At 35.2% G+C, this 23,687-nt stretch overlaps 1 protein-coding gene across 1 annotated transcript; it reads right to left on the bottom strand.

Moving 5' to 3' along the window:
* Nucleotides 1–1,442: 1,442 nt before the first annotated feature.
* Nucleotides 1,443–19,763, bottom strand: LOC144436418 (sugar phosphate exchanger 3-like). The gene is made up of 15 exons (XM_078125220.1): nt 19,674–19,763; nt 19,062–19,176; nt 17,911–18,035; nt 16,700–16,751; nt 15,637–15,782; nt 15,012–15,108; nt 13,838–13,922; nt 12,435–12,491; nt 10,901–11,043; nt 10,083–10,224; nt 8,708–8,809; nt 7,599–7,646; nt 3,880–4,031; nt 3,228–3,293; nt 1,443–2,883 (listed from the first exon to the last, which is right to left on the bottom strand). Exons 1-15 carry the CDS (start codon nt 19,757–19,759, stop codon nt 2,743–2,745), a joined length of 1,557 nt encoding a protein of 518 aa, XP_077981346.1. The 5' UTR covers nt 19,760–19,763; the 3' UTR covers nt 1,443–2,742.
* Between the last annotated feature and the right edge of the window lie 3,924 nt (nt 19,764–23,687).

The following is a 23,687-nucleotide window of genomic DNA, read 5'->3' as shown; positions in this document are numbered from 1 at the left end:
CAAGCAGGACGGTATCTAATACAAGATGGACTACTAAGTAGTCTGTTGGTGATATACATCTCTAATAAATGAAATTTCTACAAGAAAAGTGTTGTTTTTTCCAAATAAAGTCAGAGTCTTTTAAAACACCATACAGTATATTTTTATTTTACTCTGTATACTAAAAGGATACCAGACCCGACCAAATGTTCATTTATAAAAATAGTACATTGTCTAAAACAGTTACAGCACAAGCTAAGTTTTATACATTTCTGGGGCGAGATTTATGCTACATATTTAAAAGTCCCTCATAGTATTCTACTTACTGAAGCATACGTACCTATCATTTGCAACTCAAACTTGGCATTAAAATATAACATACAAATGCTCTAATGACACAATTTTTGATAGGTACCATACTCGGCAATCAACTGTCCTAACAATGCAAGTACAAAAATGTAATGACATAAAAAGTTATAATAGTTTCACCAAGGTTTTATATACAAAGTATTTTTCACATGAGTAAAAAATTTATGAACTCGTGCCACCTTAAAAATGGAAGTCTCATTTTACCTAAAATTGAAAACTTTCCTTCATTGAGTTATAATGTAGACATTGGAGTGAGACCATCAAAGGTTATACTAATGTAGAGTAGTGAGGTGCAGTTACTGGTTAATTTACATACATTTGCATAAAATAGACAGCAAAAATCTCACGACTAGTATTGTGCTTTAGTTCATCATAAAACCTAAGAATTGTTTTTTATACAAAGGTATGCTGAATACACTAACAATGAGTGAATAAATATCTCTCTGAAGATTTTCATCAAAAAAATGACTACACTTCATAGGTACATTATTCAACTAAAATTTACCTAACATGATTATTAAACACTTTTAAAAATGTACTTTTAACAATGTACAACACATTTTTATGTGACATAGTGACTTGCAGAGTAATGCAAATTTCTTTCGAAAATCACACTTTAAATCTCCCATGTACCAAGAAAACAACTTCAGCCTCTGATGTCATTGGCTGGTGACCAGCACCAGTCAATAAGGTAAACAGTCACTGGAAAATACACAAATGTTTTTATAAAATAGTTCTCAATTGATCATATGGTTATTATGAATATCTGACAAGAAGATGTAGGGACATCAGTTGCTTGGTTTAGAAAATTATCTTTACTTGAAAGTCTTTTGCTTATGTGAAAAATAAACCTCTTACAATAATAGTCAGCAAAAAGTGTAAATTCAGTAATGTTTTGCATTGATAGTACCATAACTATTACATATTTTACAAGTTAGTGACCATGAAAATGGATTACACTAAATATATATATATATATATATATATATATATATATATATATATATATATATATATATATATATATATATATATATATATATATATATATATATATATATATATATATATATATATATATATATATATGTTCAAGGTCAAAGGTCACTTTACATATGATTACATGGGGTTAGAAACTTCAATGAACATTCTATGTATTGAAGTTTTTGAGTTATGCAGCAATATATTGATTTGTTACTCCAAATATGGCCACCATTCAGTAAAAAGTGATATGAGCACTATAACTAAACCATGTGTATATTTTCCTCTCCTGTATTACATGTAGACATGATTTAAAACACCTTGACAACAAATAAATGAGACAAAGTGTCTATAATAGGCAAGAAGAGGCTGGATTTTGATAATTGGTCAAAGGTCAATGTCTTAAAAGAACGCTTGTAGCTGATAATAGGGGGTAGACACTTGAATGGAGTCTCTATGTATTACAGTTTTGAGTTATGCTGTAAATATTGATTTTTGATTACAAATATGGCTGCCATTTTGTCAAATTTGCATATGTTGCAAAACATAGTTACGTGTATGTACCATATGACATGTCACCTTTGTGCCAGGTTTGTCTGACAAATGGCATATCATTGAGGACTGGACGCATGGACGCACGAATGGATGGAGCCAATTGTAATAGTCACCCCTTCGGCCGGGGGACTAAAAAGTGTTTTTTTATGATCCTTAATAAAAGTACTGATTTTAAAATTTCAACAAATACATGAAAATTTGACCAAAAAAAGAACAATTGAAAGCAGAAGAGGGCAGACATATCAACTGGTATATCCAAATAGAAAGAATACATAACATACTTGAAACATATTGCAAAAAGTAACCAGTATGTGGGCATTGTAAATGATATGACACTGGAAGAATAGCTACTATCCTCAATCATAGACTACCTATATCTTTTCTGACAATCTCAGAGTTTTTGATATGTTTTAGCTACCCATGTAGATTGAAAGACAACTTTGTATAATATCAAAACTTATTCAACCTCAGATCTGAATTTATAGTGGTGGAACACCGAAGCCTCAAGAACTTGGACAGATTTTACCTACATATACAGCCCTTAATTGGCAAATAAACAAGACTACTCATACATCACATCTATGACATCACTACAAGTTTTCATTGTTTGTGTAGATGTTAATTCTACATATGTGTACTACATCATCAAGAATTTGCATGACACATGTATTACATCATTGCAAATTTGTATATTTGTATATGTGTACTACATCATTACAAATTTGCATGTGTACTACTACATCATCAAGAATTTGCATGACGTGTATTACATCATTACAAATTTGCATATTTGCATACATGTACTACTACATCATTATAAATATGCATAATTTGTGTACTACATCATCAGCTTTGTTTTCATATATTGTCACTTCTATTCAAGGATCCTATTGTGTCATCATTCTGTATTGTAAGATGTCTTCTTCTCTGACAAAAAAAGTTCATTGCCATGATATCCTTTATGAATAGTGGTAGGATACACAGAATTGTCAAAAATGTCTGGAAAATAAAACAAAAATATATTAGATCAGTTCACACTAAACCTGGATGGGCATATAGCTCATTCTGATCATGTGTGTTATTTAAGTCTGGCATCAAGCGTGTTGACAAAATTACATACAGCTACATAATACAAGTACCCCACCCCCACCCCTACCCTCAACAAATTGAGTAACAACCACTTTCATTAAAATCTACACATGATGTATAAGGTGTATTCACTAAAGACTGTACAACACATTACTGTAATAATAGTAATAATGTGAAACCAGATTGTTTCCACTATTCTGATGAACATTACATTGTAGATTCAGTATTTGTAGTGTTGATATGAAGTAACTTACCATAAGAAGGAAAAGATAAAACACCCACTGCCAGCTGAGATATTCTTGTATCAGTGGTACCAAAACCTGCAAGAAGAAAAGAAGAACTGTGTTTCTAAAGAAAGAAATAGCAAATTATTCGCATTATGAATATACATTTACACGATAGCATCTGTACTGATGGAACAGTGAGGGTTGAATCTATCATCTTATCTTCATTTTCGTGTGTACAGTCCAACCGATGAGAGAAAATATGGAAATGTAATTTTTTTTATGGAAATACTCTTTTCAGGCTGCATATGTCATACTGGATCTTTACAATCTTTTTGTGGATGACTCACAATAGAAAAAGGGGTTCGGAAAACAGCAGTAATAGAAATGACAATACAAGCAAGTAGTAGTATACACTGGGAACTCTGTTCTTTATATGCACGCGCTTTCCAACTTGTAACTGAAACTTACATCACACAAGAAATTTTGATTTGATCGTCTGCCTTATCGTCGGGCTGCGTGCTGATTGGTTGATTATGTATGACGTATGACAATATAATGAGTTCATCAGAAAGGGCAACAATGTTAACAACAACAACGTATAACACAAAATATGAATCAATAGATGTAAATCACGACACTTTTCAAAGTAGATTTTTCAATTGACTGAGGATTGATTCACCTGTCCTAGGGCAGCTCCCATACTACCAGTACCATCAATGATACCAGTCACTGTGGCAAGGGCTTCTTTGCTTCCCCTGATTTGATCTTGTCTACCAAGATCAGCTGCTACTGCAGCACTGATGAGATTGGCTACACCGCCAACAAAGAATCCTGTAAATAAACAGTACAGACATCAGCTGACATGACAGCATTGATGAGATTAGTTACACAAAAAAATCATGAAAAAAGACAGTACAAACATCAGATTAAAGTCAAATTTTGGTTTGAGAAATATTTGCAAACTCAAGAATATACACTCACTTTCTCCATTTTCAGAGAGGTTCAGTTTTCAGACAGTTATTGACACATCCATATTTTCTCCAGAATTATCATATTGTCATCGTCGAACATTCATATGAAAGATCATTGCAAGTGATACTAGAGCTATGTTCTAACACTAATTTTGTTGTGTTGGTTGATACCAGTGTTCACATCATGTCATATGTTACAACACTGCTAAAGTTGTCAGTAATTTTAGTCACAAAATGTCATCTGTTACAACACTGCCAAAATTGTCAGTACTTTTTGTCACAAAATGAGTTACAACACTGCCAAAGTTGTCAGTAATTTTTGACAAAAACTATATACATCTATATACACACTTTGCAAAAATTACAACAATATCATTTCTTACAGTTTTCTGCCAATGGTTTTATAAAACTCCATGGCAAACAGCATGTCTACTACAACATTTTTTGATACACATGTATTTCAAACTCAACTTAGAAATTATGCAGCTAAAGATTTACTCCATGGAAAAGCGATCACAACTGTCAAACCAGAAAGTACAAGAACACAAATTTCTTTGAACATTGAATTCAAAAGTAGACTGTGATAAAATATTCAGGTTTAGAGCCTGTGGACCTCATTTTACATTACACATGCCTTCCATGCAATGGTTGGAACTCGTGTTTTCCAACTTGGTGTTCAACCCAATATTTTAAACAAACAAATAAAGAGTGATCTGTTCATTTTGTGTAGTAGAAATTTCATGTGAAATAAAGAACAATGAACCATTGGCTCCCTAGCTGTAACACATAAGCATACAACAATGACTATTTTAAAACTCTGGTTGTGAAAAGTGAAGATGAAGGTACCAGTATAATATTTAATCTGGTTTATATCAGCTCTAGTATACTAAGTCTGCCTGGGTGTCTGAACACACTTCACTGATATCGTGTGTGTGTAATACAATTCAAATTTTCTGTACAAACACAGTAGTATATATCAGTAAAGGGATGTCCTAGGCTACAAATGTGTGGACAATGTCTTCTTAGTTCCAGTAATATTACCCCCCCCCCCCACACACACACACACATCACACACACACACACACACACACACACACACACACACACACAGACACAGATACACAGACACACATACATACATACATACATACATACATACATACATACATACATACATACATACACAGACACACACACATATACACACAGACACACACAGACACACTCTTACATAGATACATACATACAGCATACATACATACACACATACATACACACACAGACACACACACACACACAAACACACACACACACACACACACACACAGAGACACACACACACACACAGGCACACATCAATAGGAAACCTCAAAATTTGTTCTGTCTTTATCTATTATTCACTTGTTACTGTGGATCTCATATATCATTACACCAAGAGATGTTTCCCAAAACAGAGTGATATCTAAATGCTTATTATAGTATACACAAGCCGGGTTGAACATGTTTGAACAAAAAACATTAGTTTTTATACCCTGGTCATTCTACATCATGACAACTTGCGTCTACATCACTGGTCCTGCACTGCTTGAAATATGAGTCAGAATGTCATAAATTATGCTAGAGGAGGTATATATTACATTTATGTATATTATTCCCCAATATTTTTATCATCCAGAAAATATATTGATGACCCAAGGGTTAATTTTGGCACAACTTGTAGCGACAAGGCTCCTTCCTTAGGTCATGTGTATTTTCCTTGGTTGAATGGTGAAAAATGTCAGTCAACCAGTACAATTGGGCAAACATCTATTCTGCCATTGAGGTGTTTAATATTGTCATGCTGAATTTGGCTCTATCATTGTAATTACTAAATATATATTGCGTACTCTAATACAATGGATTTCTGGAGACAAAATGACATTTTTGGTGGAAATATGACGACTGGTTGCAGGGTGTCTCTCTGATGTTTTAAAATAAAATTGATAACAATGATTTAGATTTAGTTAATCAGGGTGGGTAACCTAGTTTAGCATACAACCATTGTATGTTTGTTGTTCACTGTGTGTGTACCAGCAGAATATGTGTCCTTTGCTGTCAGATATCTGTGACCTAGATTCAAATGATGACTAAAAACCATAGACGTTGGAGAGAGAGAGAGAGAGAGAGAGAGAGAGAGAGAGAGAGAGAGAGAGAGAGAGAGTCGACATTTCGACATGTTACATGAACTTTTATTTTACCTCATTTTTGAGGTATTTTAAGGTGAAAGTCATATATTGTGCTGTTTTGAAGCTGCATATTATATTATTATAGAATACTAGTATATTGAATACAAGGTAATGTATGAATGCTTATATCCATAACACGTTAACACGTGTTGATTTAGTGTACCAATGATGAGACAGTTTATCACTTGAATCTTGCGAAGTTCTCGAGTCAATGATGAACATCTTCTCTGCTAAATAATCAATATTTGTGCTCAACTTGTACATTTGTGTTTCATAATTTGTAATGTCAAAATGTAAGAATAGTCATATTTTGTTTTGACCCCCCAAATTTCAGGATGACTTCCAAAATTAGAAGGCCTGGGTAATGTGCACAGTGACCTGTACCGAAAACATTGTATAGGTTCTTTGGAACAGACTCTGGATGGTTTAATACTGGGATATCAATGACACAACATCTATTAATAGCCACATATATACAGATACATACAATCATAATTTACACACAACAACATGGATTCCGATAAAAATATTATGGCAAAGTGCACAACTGAAACCCAATGTTTGATATACACGTGGCGCGAGAGAAACACACCTCAAACATGAAAACACCCCCTACAGGATAATGGAACAACCCATGGACTTTAGCCAAGTGATTATGTAAATTGTGTAACCATACATTTAGACAGAAAATCACTCTTTTGGATGTAACTTGAAAACCATTGATCGGATCACTTTCATTTGAACAAATTTTCATCTACAAACCATAAGCAATCGATTCATTGGTTTCTCATTTTAAGTTGTTCACACACACACACACACACACACACACACACACACACACACACACACAGAGAGACATACATACACACATACATCTGCACACACACAAACACACACAGGCAGACAGACAGACAGACAGACAGACAGACAGACAGACAGACAGACAGACAGACACAAAAAACTTGATGCTTATGCATGCTGAACCTCACTTCATGCAGTTGTGCTAAAAAACATGAGTTTTGGAGAAAGTGAGGAGTGGAGAGAGTGGTATACAGTTGCTGCATATCTACTTGACTTTCACATTGAAATGTTTGAAGATTACGCACGCAACTTATTGAAAAATAATTCACACAAATCCATGGAAAAGTCAAGCTGATCATCATAGGTTACACAGAAAAAATGTGTTAAAAAGTAGAACTCACCTGCAACTGTCATAAGCACAGCATTGACATGTTTATTATCTGGTGAAACTGAGAAAAACAAAAAAATAATAGTTTACTGTCTTACAATATTCCATGAAAATTATGGCCTTCAGTACGCTGTATGTATGTATGTATGTATGTATGTATGTATGTATGTATGTATGTATGTATGTATGTATGTATGTATGTATGTATGTATGTATGTATGCATGCATGCATGCATGCATGCATGTATGCATGTATGCATGTATGTATGTATGTATGTATGTATGTATGTATGTATGTATGTATGTATGCATGCGTACATACATGCACACACACATACATACATACATACATACATACATACATACATACATACATACACACATACACACATACATACATACATACATACATATACATAAATACATACATATACATACACACACAGGCACAGATACACACATATGTAAGCACTGCACATAATGGAAAATCAGAATAGCAAAGAGATAACACAGGTCTTTAGTATACTAAGTCATGACTAAGGTTATCTGCTTCAATGAAATCTCACCGTATGTGAAAGTACACTAGATAAACTGTTCACACTTAGTCAACATCACAGGACATAAAGACATTCACTTAAAACTGGCAGAATCAAACTTTCGATTGGACTGAAGGAAACGAATTATATCTGAATGGAACAAGCTTAGTATACCTGAACAAGTTACTCAAACCGGAACTGTGTTGGATTTCAAAATAAGACTTGACAGTAACTATGGACACAGAGATCTAAACTTAAGGTTTCCTTCCCTGTTTGGCCATGATTTGTGGCTATCAAGATAAATCAAGCCCTATGTAAAATTCGTAATTTTTTCCCAAGAAATTCAGTGATGACATCACTGAGTTCTGTAATTGTCAGGACCTAACCACTATAGCCATACAATGCAACCAGTGACATCACTAACATAGTTATTTAGGTACTAGTGACCTGGTTCTCATTCTGGAATTGCACCACTGTACAATAACAACTTACCACTATAGCCATACAATGCAACCAGTGACAACACTAACATAGTTATTTAGGTACTAGTGATCTGGAATTGCACCACTGTACAATAACAACTTACCACTGTAGCCATACAATGCACCCAGTGACAACACTAACATAGTTATTAGTACTGGTGATCTGGTTCTCATTCTGTCAGAGATAACTCCAGCAATAGTACCACCTGTATATGAGAAAAAAACAACCCACAAAAATTTTAATTTGAGAAAGTGTGAATTTCTTGACACAAAGTCTGCAAACAACAGGTGGTTTCTGATACATGTCTGTAGAGATTATAGTTGTACAAATGTATAAACAAGATTATATCAATTGTAGAATACCACATTACAAGTATTTCTGATGGTATGCTATCACCAAAATGTTATGAAACAAATGCTTGAAATGGACTTTGTTCTTGTCCTCTGCATGGTATACTTATCGGTTATGTTTACACTGCATAGTAGACTAAACTTCCTGTTTCTCACTGTGATATTGTGGCATAGCTGAGAGGGGTATGCTACTGTTTATATATAATAACCTATACTGAAACCAAAAGGTGACATCGACTTCAAAATGAACACTGGTATAACATCAGAATCATATCTCTAATATTTAGGAAAGAGATACCCACATGACATGTTACTGACCACATAATAAAATGATAGGACTACTAGCATCACATACCACGACAGATGAAGAGTCTTCATGAATTCAACAAAGAATGTGCCTAAACCATACATTATATAATAAATTTTTGCTGTTACTTTGTACAAGAAAACTCTAACCCATTCTCAGTTAAAATTAATTAAAAAAATCTGGGGTCACCATTCAAATTTTTTAAAATAAAGCTCAAAATTATATCACAATTTAGTACTTTTAGAATCCAAGATGGCCACCAAATACTATGTTAACTCTATGTTAAAAGAACAGATTGATTATTTCCTTGAAAGAAGACAGTGAATCCCTAAATTTCTTTCACTGGCTTTATTTTAAAAGGACCAGGATTAAGCTTTAATGTACCAAAGTTTGGAGAGAATTGTTTCCTGAGGTGCATTCTACCTTAATTAAAGGAAAGTGCATAATTTGTCTGTCGCCAAGACTATTTCGTCTATGTACATTGATTCTCTATTGTAGCCTGTCTCTCTGCATTGTACTAAAAAACGTTGTGTGATTCAGTCTTCAGATCTCTCTGTGTTGAACTTAAAAACACTAAGATTTGATGATGTGTGTAATTTATTTCATTCAAGTAAGATGCTAAGATTTGGTGATGTGTGTAATTTATTTCAAGTAATTGAAACATGTCCAGTAAATTAATCAGTACACAAGATCCGAGAAAATGTCTGAGACGACAAGAAAGTAAAATAGTAAAATAAGAGAGACAAGTATCAAAGTCTTGTTTGATACGGACATTAGAACAAGTGAATCTGCAGAATTGTACAATATATATAATGTCTTACCTATTATTCCCCCGACATCATAAAATATACTGATCTCATCAGCTACTTTTTCTGGCCAATTAAATTTTTTGTTAAGATAAAATGGCAGCCAGAAGAAGAAAGAGTAGTTGACTAACTTTAAACAGGCATAGGACAGGGCAAACTACAATGAAAGAAAAATAGAAGAAACATCGTTTAATATGGACATTTGCAGAAATAAACTACACTCATAATAACAAAACTTCTTACTCACTGCTTTCTTTTATTACATTAGACACTCACAGATTTTTTAGCTGTGACCACTATCACATAATGGTTCTTGGTTCTTTTTCAAACAGACTGCCACATCCAACATGTCAAGTCTCTTTGTTAGATAACTCCTCTTCAGTTATGATCAGAAGCTTCTTTAACTCGAGTGTATTGTTCAGAGTGAGGTCTTAATAATGTGGCAATTTTTACACTGTTGCCAAAACATGAAAATATCATTTTGGAAGGGACCACTGTACATTTGTGAACCGCTATAAATGTTTAGTGTCTATATGTGTATATGTGTGTGTGTGTGTGTGTGTATGTATGTATGTGTGTGTGCGTGTGCACGTGCTTGCGTGTTTGTGTATTTGTGTGTGTGTGTGTTTGTGTGTGTGTATGTATGTGTTTGTGTGTGCATGTGTATGTGTGTGTATGTGTGCGTATATTTGTGTGTGTGTGTGTGTGTGTGTGTGTGTGTGTGTGTGTGTGTGTGTGTGTGTGTGTGTGTATGTGTGTGTGTGTGAAAGTGTTTGATTGTGTTTGTCCATAGACATTGCAGAGAGAGTCTGGGAGTGTAGTTAAGGACATACCAATAAAACTCCAGGTAGGCAGAAAGCTTGAATAAATCCAATAGCCTTTGGTCTTTCCTGGCTAACATGGCTAGCACTAGAACCTAACAAAGCTTGTTTATCATCATTTTCTTCATCTTCATACACCTCATACATGGTTGGTTCTATAAGAGGAGAAAGATCATCATCATCATCATCATCATCATCTTCACTATCATCACCACCATCATTATCATCACCACCACCACCACCACCACCACCACCACCACCACCATCACCATCATCATCATCATCATCATCATCATCATCATCATCATCATCATCATCATCATCATCATCATCATCATCATCATCATCATCATCATCATCATCATCATCATCATCATCATCATCATCATCATCATCATCATCATCACCAACGTCATCATCATCATCATACATTTTGAGATACATATTACAATACATGTGTGTTGATGGTTTTGCCAACAAGGTATTTAAATCACAGGGAGCAGCGAGCATGTGATTGATCAATTGATTTATTGATTGATTTATTATTTGATTGAATGATTGATCAATTCAAATGATTAATTTTGTGGTGAAATAAAACTTATTTTGTTTGTGAAAGAGTCTCTCTTTCTTCCTTATTAGTGCATGTTTGAGTGTTTGTCCGATGTGATAATCACCCAGTAGATAAGAGATAAAGCAAATTTTCATGGTATCTAAACCCTGCTAATTATGAGATTAGGGGTGTTTTAATTTAGATAAGAGAAGAATGGACAATGTGTCTTTATTTAGTCAATAAAGAGATAGTTATGTACAGCTGAAAGAGAGAAAAGTAGCCAGGGAAAGAAGAAGAAAAAGTTTGATATCACCACAAAAATCAATGAGTGAATTGATCAATCTCACACAGAAAATAAGTTTTATTTCACCACAAAAATTAATCATTCAATCGCTCAATCATTCAACCAAATAATAAATCAATCATTAAATTGATCAATCGATCAATCAATTACATGCTCGCTGCTCCCTGTGTTTAAACCACAATGTAGTGGTTCAATTCTAATGCATTCCATTCATTCCATCATAACTACATATAAGTTCTTCAAAGTACATTATACATGTATTTCTAATATTATCAACCGACAACCAGTTTTCCTGCACACAAATTGCCAAGTTTATATTTACTATATAGAACTGCAGCAATACTGAATTAGTTATTTGTCACTGTATCATTTATGGACAAATTCATCTTTACCTACCACTTACATACGAGCACCTGTCACTTACTTCAACTGTATGGTTTCATGAGAAATGAAAAATATGGTAATGCTGAGGGCAACGTTACCTTCAAATGTCCACATTTCATAAAAACAATTGTCAATGACTACTCTGCAGTACTCCGAGCATAGACTGGAATATCTCGATACCTGATTTAAATCTCTTCATTTTGTTTACTTGAAGTGAAATACTGTCTACAACTATATTCTTTTGGTGCCAGACTTCCCAAGTCTTACCATTTCCCCAAACAGTATGTACACTGATAAATACACTGTACCTGGTTCTTCCTTTTTGATTTGAATACTATCAACATCTTCATCAGCCACTGGTAACCCTGGCAACAAAAAACAAAACAACTTAAACTTAAGATTTGCATCCAGTGTGATCTTAATGAAAGAGGCAACAGATTTACATATAATTCAAAACCTAAGGCAAAAACACTTTTGTGTCATCCTGTTATTTCTCAGCCTTGACAAGTAGTCCACATTGGTGCTGTTATCAGTCATTAATTGATTTAGTGCAGCATTTGATAAAAAATCTACTGTCATTTTTACTGTATTTTTTGGAGTACTAGACCAATGTCTATTAATAAACTCTCGTGCTCTTTTTGAGTTACTTCTAAATCAACTGGCATGAGCCAATTGTACTAGAGGTGGGGGGAAGATATTTTCACAAAACAGGGAAACAGACTTATATAGAAAAGGTTGATAATCTTCTGTCGAGACATAGACCACAACACTTTTCTGAAAGTCCAATGAAAAGCTAACTAGTAGTTGATTTGGACTAAAACTGATGTGTTGCTAATGAAAGCATGAACACTACACTTGCAAGAAATCACAAGTAGGCAGTCAAATTGATATAAAGTTAAAGAACAGCTAAAAATTCACCATGTCTACCAAAATATTTTGGTAAATGCAACCATTTCATTATATGCCTTGAATGATTACGATTTTCATCCCAAACACAAACAAATGTAATGTTAATTTTACTGAAATATGTAAGAAACCCAAACCAATGATGGGTGACCTATGACCTTGTGTCAGCCATGTTGGTTCTGAGGATTATGATATGGCAAACACATGTTGACTGATCGTGAGGCCGACAGCACACATCTGTTTCCTCGAGGGACTGTAGGTCCTCCCAACACAGACTGTTTCCCAGAGGGCGACGCCTTGAGGGGAAACAGTCAGTGTTGGGGTGACCCACAGGCCCGAGGGAAACTGATGTATTATGTTGCACAAGCACAATCAGTCAACATGTGTTTTGTAACACACTTACTACATTCTCACTCCCTCAGCACACTGTTCCGTTAACACATGACAACAGTGATGATAGTTCAGAAAAGTTTCTCTTCAGAAATTTGTACAAAACATGGAGTTTCTATGCTCACATGACTCTCAGAGCCAACAGAAGATGCCAGGTTCGTTTGTTTTGACAACATGTACGCATGCACGTATGACATCATCAGTCAACAGCTGCTAGTCCTGTTGTCCATACAGGCAACAGCACTAAACAATTGTTGACCAGTAAACATCAACAGTCAACAGTGCATAAACTCTACATACCACATGACCACGTATTGACGAATCACAACACAGGAAATGTAGTAGGTGTTTATTAATCATCTAATCATTGGAAGTTATTGAAATGAATGACTATGAAAATAGGATCTGTACTTACCCACATCCTTTGGTGTTGGAACAAGACCAAAAAATACCACAATTCCAGCAGCAAACAGTACGGTTGATGTAAACAAAAATGCATACTGCACACAAAAACAAATAGTAAGTTATTCTGTAGACATATGGCTACCTAGGTAATATACAGTTAAGTGACTTACATGAAGTATGCTGGTGACACTTATTCTGAACTTGAATCAAACGTGGAGGGACTATGATCAAATACAGTGGACAAATGTCAATAAAGACATAGGTAACAAGCCAAGTTATAGCGCCCCCACACAAACATAGTGTCAGTAACTTTTGTTTTAACAATCTTTTGTGTTCAATACAGATTCTAGTCAATGTCCCTCTCACATTTATGTATTTGCCATGAAAGAAATTGTAAAATTGTTGACAATGTGGTGAATGGAAGCTATTTACACTAACAATCTAGAGGGTACATTTAAAACAAAGCTAGTTGAGAAAATGAATGAAGTAAAGGTGTGAAGCAAGTGTCAGTAGCAAACTTTTATGTATGAAAGGCAACTGAATCTTTTTCAGTGTGGTATGGGTTAGCAAATAGCCAATGAAAATTGATAATGATGCATTTTTCCACTCCTTTACATCCATCACTTAGCTCTTCTGTGGTAATCAAAAACCTAAATGATAGTTATTATGATGAAGACTCATCTGTGTAGGTTACAAATTAAAATAAAAAACTTTGTACTAGGATTTATCCAAGTATTTTGTTGCAGTGCAAAGTTTTATTCATATGTAACTACTTGATTGTGTTGAAGTGCCACTATCAGGAAGCAGAGTTTTGACCGGAAAGGTGGGAGCCAAATTGTTTAAATACTGTGGTCTACTTTTCACATCCATCTTTTCCAGTGTCTCTTGACAAAAATCAACAACATCCATGGTTAGAGCAAATAGTAATCTTCCTTTACTTTTTGAATACCGAGGATTATTTCACATCCATCTTGTGCCCGTCTACTTTTTCCTGAAAACTACAATGACCTTGTCCTTCTACATGTGAACAGAAATGTTTTATAAACTTAAAACTGGAGACATGTGCACCTGAATTAGGACACGTGTCCACTTATAATGGCATCATTCTATAACAGAATTATCAGTCTACTTGGCTTTTCACATACCCATGTGTAGTTAAATCATTATTAGTGGAAGTCTCTTACCTCGTAACCATAATCTAGAACTGAGGCTGCCATTAATGTTCCAAATATATTACCAACAGATGCACACGCACTCCATAAACCAAAAATCACACCACGGCTAAATATTAAATGTGAAATGAGAAAATGTTACCAACAGATGCACATGCACTCCACAAACCTAAATCACACCATGACTATAATGTGAAAAAAAGTTAGATAAAAAAAAACATTTATTTGCCATCAATATCCACCCATTTTTATTCTACCTAAGTGAAAATAAATTATTTGAATTTGGTGAAATGAATGTATTTCGTTGTTTCTATAGCAACCTCTCCCTCTTGCCCTGTATATATACCGCTAAGATCTTTCTTTAATACACAATTTTAAACTAATTACACTTCTATTAAAGTCAGTGTCAATCTCACATTTCTATCAAATAGAACTTCTATGTGATAAAAGACACTGTGAAAACCACTTAAATGTGAATGCAAACATACACATTACCAAATCAATTTTTTAGAACCTATGTGTTCCATTCGATGTTCATAACACAGAGCACAGTGTGTAAAACAAAATTTTGACTATAAAAGTAAATCAAAATTTTGACAATACAAATAGTAACTCTTGTCAAAATATTGACACTGACCTAGACTTTCCAAACCAGTTACCCATCACAGCAACAACAGCAGGCCAACCAGTACTTTGTAAAAGACCGTTTAGAATCCAGAAAATAACATAGAAAGCTTTATTGTAAATACTAAACCATTCACTTATACAACCAAAGATGAACACCTGTAAACAGAGAATAACAAGAATTCATATCTAAATATATACGATTCTATGATGGGACAAATATTTGGTGATGGTTACTAGAGTTCCAGAGACCATGTACAAATCATTATACAACACACAAGCCAGGTTGACCACATTCAAACAAAAAATATGGGATTTATACCCTGGTTCTGCTACATCATGACAATATGTCTCTATCTCATTGGTTTATCATTTTCTGGTGTTCAAAACAATCAGAATCACCATTGTTTTCCACACATTTTATTTAAATAATAACACATGCCAGCGAGGGCAATATCACAATTTAGTGCCTGCACAGGGGTTGGCACTCTTTACCAAAATTTTGATGATGCCCAAGCCGAGTGCATGTGTTATTAATTTTATTACACCGTACACTCATTGGTCCAGTCATTCACATAGCCACTCTTCATTCATCATCATTCGTCATCAATAGAAGAAAAGTTTTCTTTGATGATGCATTTCAAAATTGTACTTGCATATAAGCTTCTATTATGGACATGGCCTGCATTATTTGTAGGAGATCAACTGTCCCCACAGCTATTATGTAATTATATATAGTACACGTGGGCAATAGATCATGTGATTCAATTCTGACCAATGACAGCTTGTGCAAAAATGTTGAGGTGTAATAACTTAAATTAAGCTTGTGCAAGTTCAATATTTCTCTTCATTCAGCTGGAACATTCTCATAACATAAGATATTTGCCATTAGTAATCTTTGACATACAGTAATATGTCCCCTTCTGTTATTCATATTACAGAACAAAGAAGATTTTTAAGAATTAGGGTCTGATCTATATCTTCACTCACTTACTTTCATTTTTTCATAAAACATGCACAACTCACTCATGTTGAACTGTGGGGGAATATAATGTGTAATCAAATGTATATCTCACCATAACAGCTGATGAACACATGCCAAATGCCAACACTTTCCTTAGATCAAATCTGTACAAAGCAAAATAGAATTGATAGTTTCAGTATTACAGGTACAGTAGTAAGTTATGGCTTTTGTATGTGATTACTAGTAACAGTACAATTGTCAGGAACTGCACCATTTGTGTTAACAACAATATTACTCTGTATCAAACCACATAAAATTCATAAATATATAGTCTATGGTTGTCACTTGTGCAGTACCCTGGAGCCCTCATGTTAAAGCAGGAGGAAACCGAAGTCCTTAGGGTAAACCTGCATTGCTCGCTAGGGTCAAACTACGAATCACCCTTCTTACAAATCTGGTAAAATTTTAATCAAACCAAGGCATCCTCTGAACAGCGCCCTCATGCCCAAAACCCTGGAAAAACCTACATTGTTCAGCAGGATCAAACTGAGCATCGCGATTCTTACATACAGATGTGGCAGATTTTTAATCAAACTCCAGTCAGCACTTGGCTAACTTGAACCCAGACTGCAGTGGTAGGAGGCACATGAGTTAACCATTTGGCAACCGAACACCCATTACATTTGTAGTCATTGTGTAACAAGCGACCTAGTGGTTGAAAAAGCTCCTGTTTTTTATTTTTGTTACATAACAGGAACATGATTGGAGATGGGCAAGGTGAATCTGTGATGTTGTATTAATAACCATTGTCTAGAAATAGTTCAACTAACCATAGTGGTGAAGTGTTTGTGGTCAACATCACCTGATAAACTCGGTCAAAAATTTCCCTACAGAACATACCTCACATTATCATGAAAGCTTATGGCTTCAAAACAAATTTCTTCATTCTATGAGTGGTATAAATTGTTCACTGCTATAGTTGTTATCATGATAAAATAGACTTTTTTCCACCCAATGGGGGTGTAACTGATGGCAAATTTATACCCCAAAATCTGCCAGAAACAGAAAATTACACATATCAACTTGGCATAAACAAATCTGAATAGACTCCCTACCCATGGGACGTGTACATCAAATAACAAAGCAATCAGTCAGCTTGTTTCAGAGAAGACGTCACTGTCACTGGTAGTGGAGCTAAACAGTGTGCAAAGTTATCCTAACATGATGGAACTGTGTCATCCAAATGACATGACTAGGACATGGTGAACAACTACCAATTCGTGACAAAATAAAACAAAGTACAAATTTAGAAAAGTCACTTACCTGTCACCAAGAATACCACTAATGAAAAGACCCACTGCATATGAAAATAAAAATATCGAATCTAAAATACCGAGGAAAGTTTCTGCATCACGGTCAGTTTCAAATAAACAGTGGTTATTCCAGATCTGTCAGAATGAAAAAAAAAATCTATTACACCTCTATCTATTCATTTGTCTATGCCTAGCTGTGATATTTATTATCACAATCATAAGTTTTTTTCTGATTGTTGCTATTCTATGTAATGTCTGTTTGTCTGATGTCTGCCTATGGTTACAAGCAGGCAACAAAACATTTCATCACTGTCACGGTTACCCAGACTCTCGCCACTGGGGGCTCTGCCTACGAAACCTCCCCAAGCAAGAGTCTAATGAAACCGACTCCAAACTCACCTGCACAGTAAAGTATAGCTCCTAGAACAGTGTGCAGGCTGGGGAATACTTCATGTCCAACATTGCAGACTGAATGATTTTGGTACCTTTGCAACAAGTCAGCACTTCTCATGTGACTCATACATCTTAATTACAACAAACATGCCTCGTAAGCCCATTTTTTACGACTTGAAAGAAATGTACTGTGTGACTTCTGGCGTAGGGTAGTTGGAACGTGATTTCCCCAGACTCTAATAGAAAATCTGTTTTTCATGACTCAAGACATCATTTGCAAGCATCATCAATGCTTTGTCCCCTGAATACCCCCTATACTTGTATATGGTATAGCTTTTTAAAATTAGTATGCTCATTTTAAGGAAAAACATCAAATTTTTGTCGAAATTTACATCCTTGGAAAAGAATATTTAATCTACGCTTTCTAGTTCACATTTTTTTTTGGAGGAATTTCATTTTCACGCAAATGTTTATCATCTGACCACATATTTGCTAAATTTAAAGGCTAACACTACAAGTTACAACAAGAAATAATGGCATTTTCATAAACTTTGGGTTCTGGAGAGTCGTTCCATGATTTTATATCATCTACAATTACTTGTGATTTCAGAGAAACATCAAATTGAACATTTGTGCATCATTCGAAGATTTTCCCTTTGGGCCACATTGCTTCACAGGTGTCAACAGAATTACATATGCAGTAGATGAACAATGAATATTCATAGCATTTTCACTGAAGGAAATAAGAACTTTGGATATTCATAGTACCTTGTCAGGATGCGGGGGCAAAATCGTTGAGTTGTGAAAACTTGGTGTCCATTCAGACTGAAGACTGGTTTTTACATTACTGAAGGTCTTTCTGTTAGCATGGAAGAGAGAATAACTGCAAGGAAAACAGAAAAAGAAATTTACAATTAAGTTCCACAAAATAACACGATAAACTCATATCATTATTTTTGAGAAGAGTCAAAACTGAACACAATGAAAGAATGATACAACATAATATGTAGATATATCTAACTCTAGTAACAGCTTTGTATTTTTGCTGACGTTGTTTGGTTCGGAACCTTAAAGTTAGTTACAGAAATGGGGAACGGTGGAAAAAGTAACCTTGTTTCCAATACATAGTACTGTGCCATAACACCGAACTTCAGCCTGGAGGGTGTATTTCCCTAAAACCCTAAACAGACCGATATCTTACAACTGTACGAGAAAAACTGGAAATTAATTTACACCAATAATATATCGATCGTATCGACGTATCGTGCCTTTCATTCAGAAACCCGGAAGTGAGACTCGTTTACACGTATTATTTTTCAAAAGGAGATGGTAATTAAGTGGGTTTTTTTAGAATGGAAATCTACAGTTACAACTTCTTACCTAAAGAATGTTAAAAGAAAGACTGTCGCATGATAAATCGTCCATCGTTGTTTTGGAGCCGCTTTCACTTCGCTGGGAGCCGCCATGTTGTTGACTGTGGAGCATCATGGGTATTATCACTCGAAGGGTCATCGAAGGTCAAGTTAGGGGGAGTGTACAGAGACATACAGAGACGGGTATTGTAGCTTGCATTACAAATAAGGGGAGAACCATTTGATTTCTGGGGGGGTATGGAGGAAGTAGGTATGGGAATTTTTTTTCTACTGTCAGTCCTGCGTCATTTTTTTTTTCAAATGGAGTAGCAGTGCAATTTTTTTTTAATTAGTCATTAAGTTTGTAATGCGCTGTTCATACCTATACCACGTCGCAATGGTTCACAACTGTACCTCTAAATAACTTGTTCTGTGCAAGTAGAAGAATTAGCAGTTAGTATGAAAGATGTCTGTCTACCAACCATACTTCTGCTACTTAAATTTGTATGTACAAAAGATGACTGGTAAAATATCCCTGAGGAGCTGACTGATCTGGGGAGTGCTGTACTCCTGACCCCTGTGAATTGCTTTCCTTTAAGCCATCATAGTAGTACCAGGAACCAGAAGAAAATATCTTGCATGTGTAATGTGACCCATTCCAATATGTTGCAGCATGTAGAATAAACCTAATAGCTTTAAGATGCAAATCAAGGGGAAAATAATTTATTTGTGTGAAAACGTTAAATTACAACTTTAAATTATAGAACAGTTCCAAAATCAACTCTGATCAGTTCTAAACCTGCTTTTCTTTGAATCAGTCAATTCCTCTAAGTTCTCAGGGAAGATATTATTTTTTGTATTTCGTTATATTTGTTGTTCCTCAATTTTCATTGTCAACTTGAGAAAGATTTATTTGTACATCTTTATAAGAGATTTATATTGAAAGAAAAATATATTGATTTTAACACTAGTTTATTGACTCCTGTCTTGTTTTTTAAATTGTCTTAATTTACAGAAGCCAAATAGTCCCCTTCAGATATTGACTGTGTCATTGAGATATTGCAACAAAAATCCTGAAATATGTTTTCTTTGGTCAGAAAAGGAAATGAAAGCTTTGTGTGCACTTGGGTTTAAAGCAGAGCTATATAGTGCATGCTTTAATGATAAGTGCTGGAAAAAAACAGGAATTTATACTTATATTAAAAACATTTGCGCCGCCTATGGTGGCGCACCGCCAAAGAATACATGAGAATAAGGTTTCCAAATTTGCTCATTTCTGGTGCATTGTAACAAATTTTTTTTTCACTTCTGTCTGTTATGACAATTTTTTTTTCTCAAGCCATTACAGGATCAATATTTTTTTTTCTGGTTCACCTGGAAACAAATTTTTTTCTTCTCAAAATCCTCCATACCCCCCCTCAGAAATCAAATGGTTCTCCCCTAATACACTATGCACTGTACACTATGCACTTTTCTCTACATACCACAGGGCACTCAGGCTTAGTTAGTTATGCATACGACAACAAACAAATAAACAATAAATGAATATATACTTACAAGCATCAACAAGAGAGTAATTACAAATCATTACCAACTACAAGAATTACTAAAAGTTGGACTGGCTCGTGAGTGTCTATTAAACCACAGGGAGCCCAGGAACAGAGTTTAAAATAAACAAACAACTATATGCATGGGTAATTGGACTATCATTTTAAACTCATGTATAACTATCTATATACATGTATGTATATATGTATGTATGGGCCTGTATACTATTGAAATAATATACTGTGTTTCTATATATATTCTAGACTGTCGACAGTCGCTCGCGCCTTTTTTCCCCCTACGTTTAATCTAAACTCCGGTCCGGCGCAACACTAGTATAATCGCTAACTGATTTCGAGGGCCTTCGGCCTTCGGCCCTCGAAATCAGTTTGCGATTATACTAGTGTTGCGCCGGACCGGAGTTTAGATAAAACGTAGGGGGAAAAAAGGCGCGAGCGACTGTCGACAGTCTATATATATTCATCCGTGTGTATGGATATCAAAGTACTGTTATGGTACTGCTGGGTTATGCGTTATGGTTATGGTGATGCATGATAAATATGGGCAGGTACTTTAGAGCTGCACAACAACTGGGACATTTTTGTTCATCAAATGACCAAAGATATTTTCACTAAAACTTGATCTATTACTTTAATATAAACAGACATTGTATCTATCTATTTAGTAGGTAGTGTAATTGGCAAATTTAAATCTTGAGCGAAAGCTAGGTTTTGAATCTGTCACCATATTAAACTATACTAATTGTAACTGAAGTATCATTTTTCAATCAGACAACGACAATATATTCAAATAGACATTGTTATTTGTACATGCTAATGAATTTATCCGTAAGCAATAGAGAAAGGGGTTGATTGCGCTGGTTGTTGTTGGCGGACTCCGAAATCATTTATCGTGTATACAACTACAACATCTAACTTTATACACACGTGAGACGCAATTCTGTCCACGGTGTACGAGATATTACCTAAAAAAAACTTTCCAGTAGCAGATTGACTCCTATATCATGGCTTTCAAATCACGAGCATGGAGAAATAGAATATGTTTTGTGTTTTCTTTATTAACTACATAATTTCAATGCACGTAATGTCAAATGCTTCGATTGGGCTTGAGCGAACTGTTCAACGTATGTGCATAGATATAGATATTGTCCGCTCCAAGATTTTATGGTATGTGCACATGGTGCAGCGAGCATGTGACTGACTGACTGACTGACTGACTGACCGACCGACTGACCGACCGACAGACCGACCGACAGACCGACCGACCGACCGACTGATGGATGGATGGATGGGTGGATGGATGTGTAAGCAACACAGTCTTACGAATGGGGCTAAGGTTGCGTATGATCGATGCCGTCGTGGGGACTTGGGTTCAGGGACAATAATTATAAATACTAACATTAATGGCACGAGATTCTTCAGATATAAATGAACTTATGGTATACTTTTATTCATCAACATAAATAAGCGTTCAGTACAGGAAAATAAATACTATCGGATCCGTTCACAGGGTGCTCAGGCTCATTTAGTTCTGTTTACAAATATAAACAAAACAAAATAAACATACAAGTAAACATACAAGTAAACAAACAAACAAACAAACAAACAAACAAACAAACAAACAAACAAACAAGTAAACAAACAAACAAAATAAACTGACAAATGAGTAGATACATACATGAGTAAACGACAACAAACCAACGAACAACCAAACACTGCCCCCCTACCCTCCCCCGAAATGGTCACATATGGAAATAACCGTCGGTTATAACTTATTGCACATACGGTAATAAGTTATAACTGGCATATAGGTAGGAGAATTTACCAATCTTATTCAAATCATACAGTACCGTAGTCTATCTGCTAGACCTCGAATGTTCTTCCGATGAAATGCGACACACGACCGAACATCGCTATCGAGGATGGAACATCCAAGTGTTCGGGCAAGCCCTCACTGCGAACTTCGTTCGCTTATAGTATCGAAAGAAAGCCCGAACGTCTAGCAGCAAGACTAACAGTACCGTTGCCTGCGGGGGTAGCAGGGGGGTAGCTGCCTCCCTGAGATTTTTAGGAAAACAGAAAGAAAAAAGCAACTTTTTGAATACATAGCGATGTTATTAAAATCGTTATTTACGTGACGATTCCCAGCATGCGCGATTTAAATTGATAGTTCACTAGTCTTGAAAGTCTCTTTCATTTGAAGATAGCAAGTCGCAATAATGTCAGAGACTGAAACTCAAAAAAAAAGACGGAAAAAGCCGTTCAACATGAGGTCGCCTGCTGCATGCAGTAACTCCGAAGATGCGCTCGATCTCATTTACATCTTGTTCCTTATATTAAAACATTTATTGATAAAACGGCAGATCTCTTTTTGGAATATTTGGTGGCCCTGAAAAACTATTAAACTAGATACACAGTTTAAGATGCACTCTTTGAAGATCCACTTACAATTGTGTTCGACGTTGTATTTGGTTAAA

This window comes from Glandiceps talaboti, chromosome 1, assembly GCF_964340395.1.
Source record: "Glandiceps talaboti chromosome 1, keGlaTala1.1, whole genome shotgun sequence".
In the NCBI taxonomy this organism is placed as follows: Eukaryota; Metazoa; Hemichordata; class Enteropneusta; family Spengelidae; genus Glandiceps; species Glandiceps talaboti.
Note: the sequence above shows the minus strand (reverse complement) of the source record. Positions and strands in the feature narration are given on the sequence as shown.

What these genes read in the sequence shown, in the direction of transcription:
- LOC144436418 (XM_078125220.1), bottom strand. Translation starts at nt 19,759, where the DNA reads ATGGCGGCTCCCAGCGAAGTGAAAGCGGCTCCAAAACAACGATGGACG. An exon ending in TCCAACACCAAAGGATGTGG is followed by an intron (nt 12,492 to 13,837) that starts GTAAGTACAGAT and finishes TTTTGTTGCCAG; the next exon opens with GGTTACCAGTGGCTGATGAA. An exon ending in TGATGTCGGGGGAATAATAG is followed by an intron (nt 8,810 to 10,082) that starts GTAAGACATTAT and finishes TCTCATATACAG; the next exon opens with GTGGTACTATTGCTGGAGTT.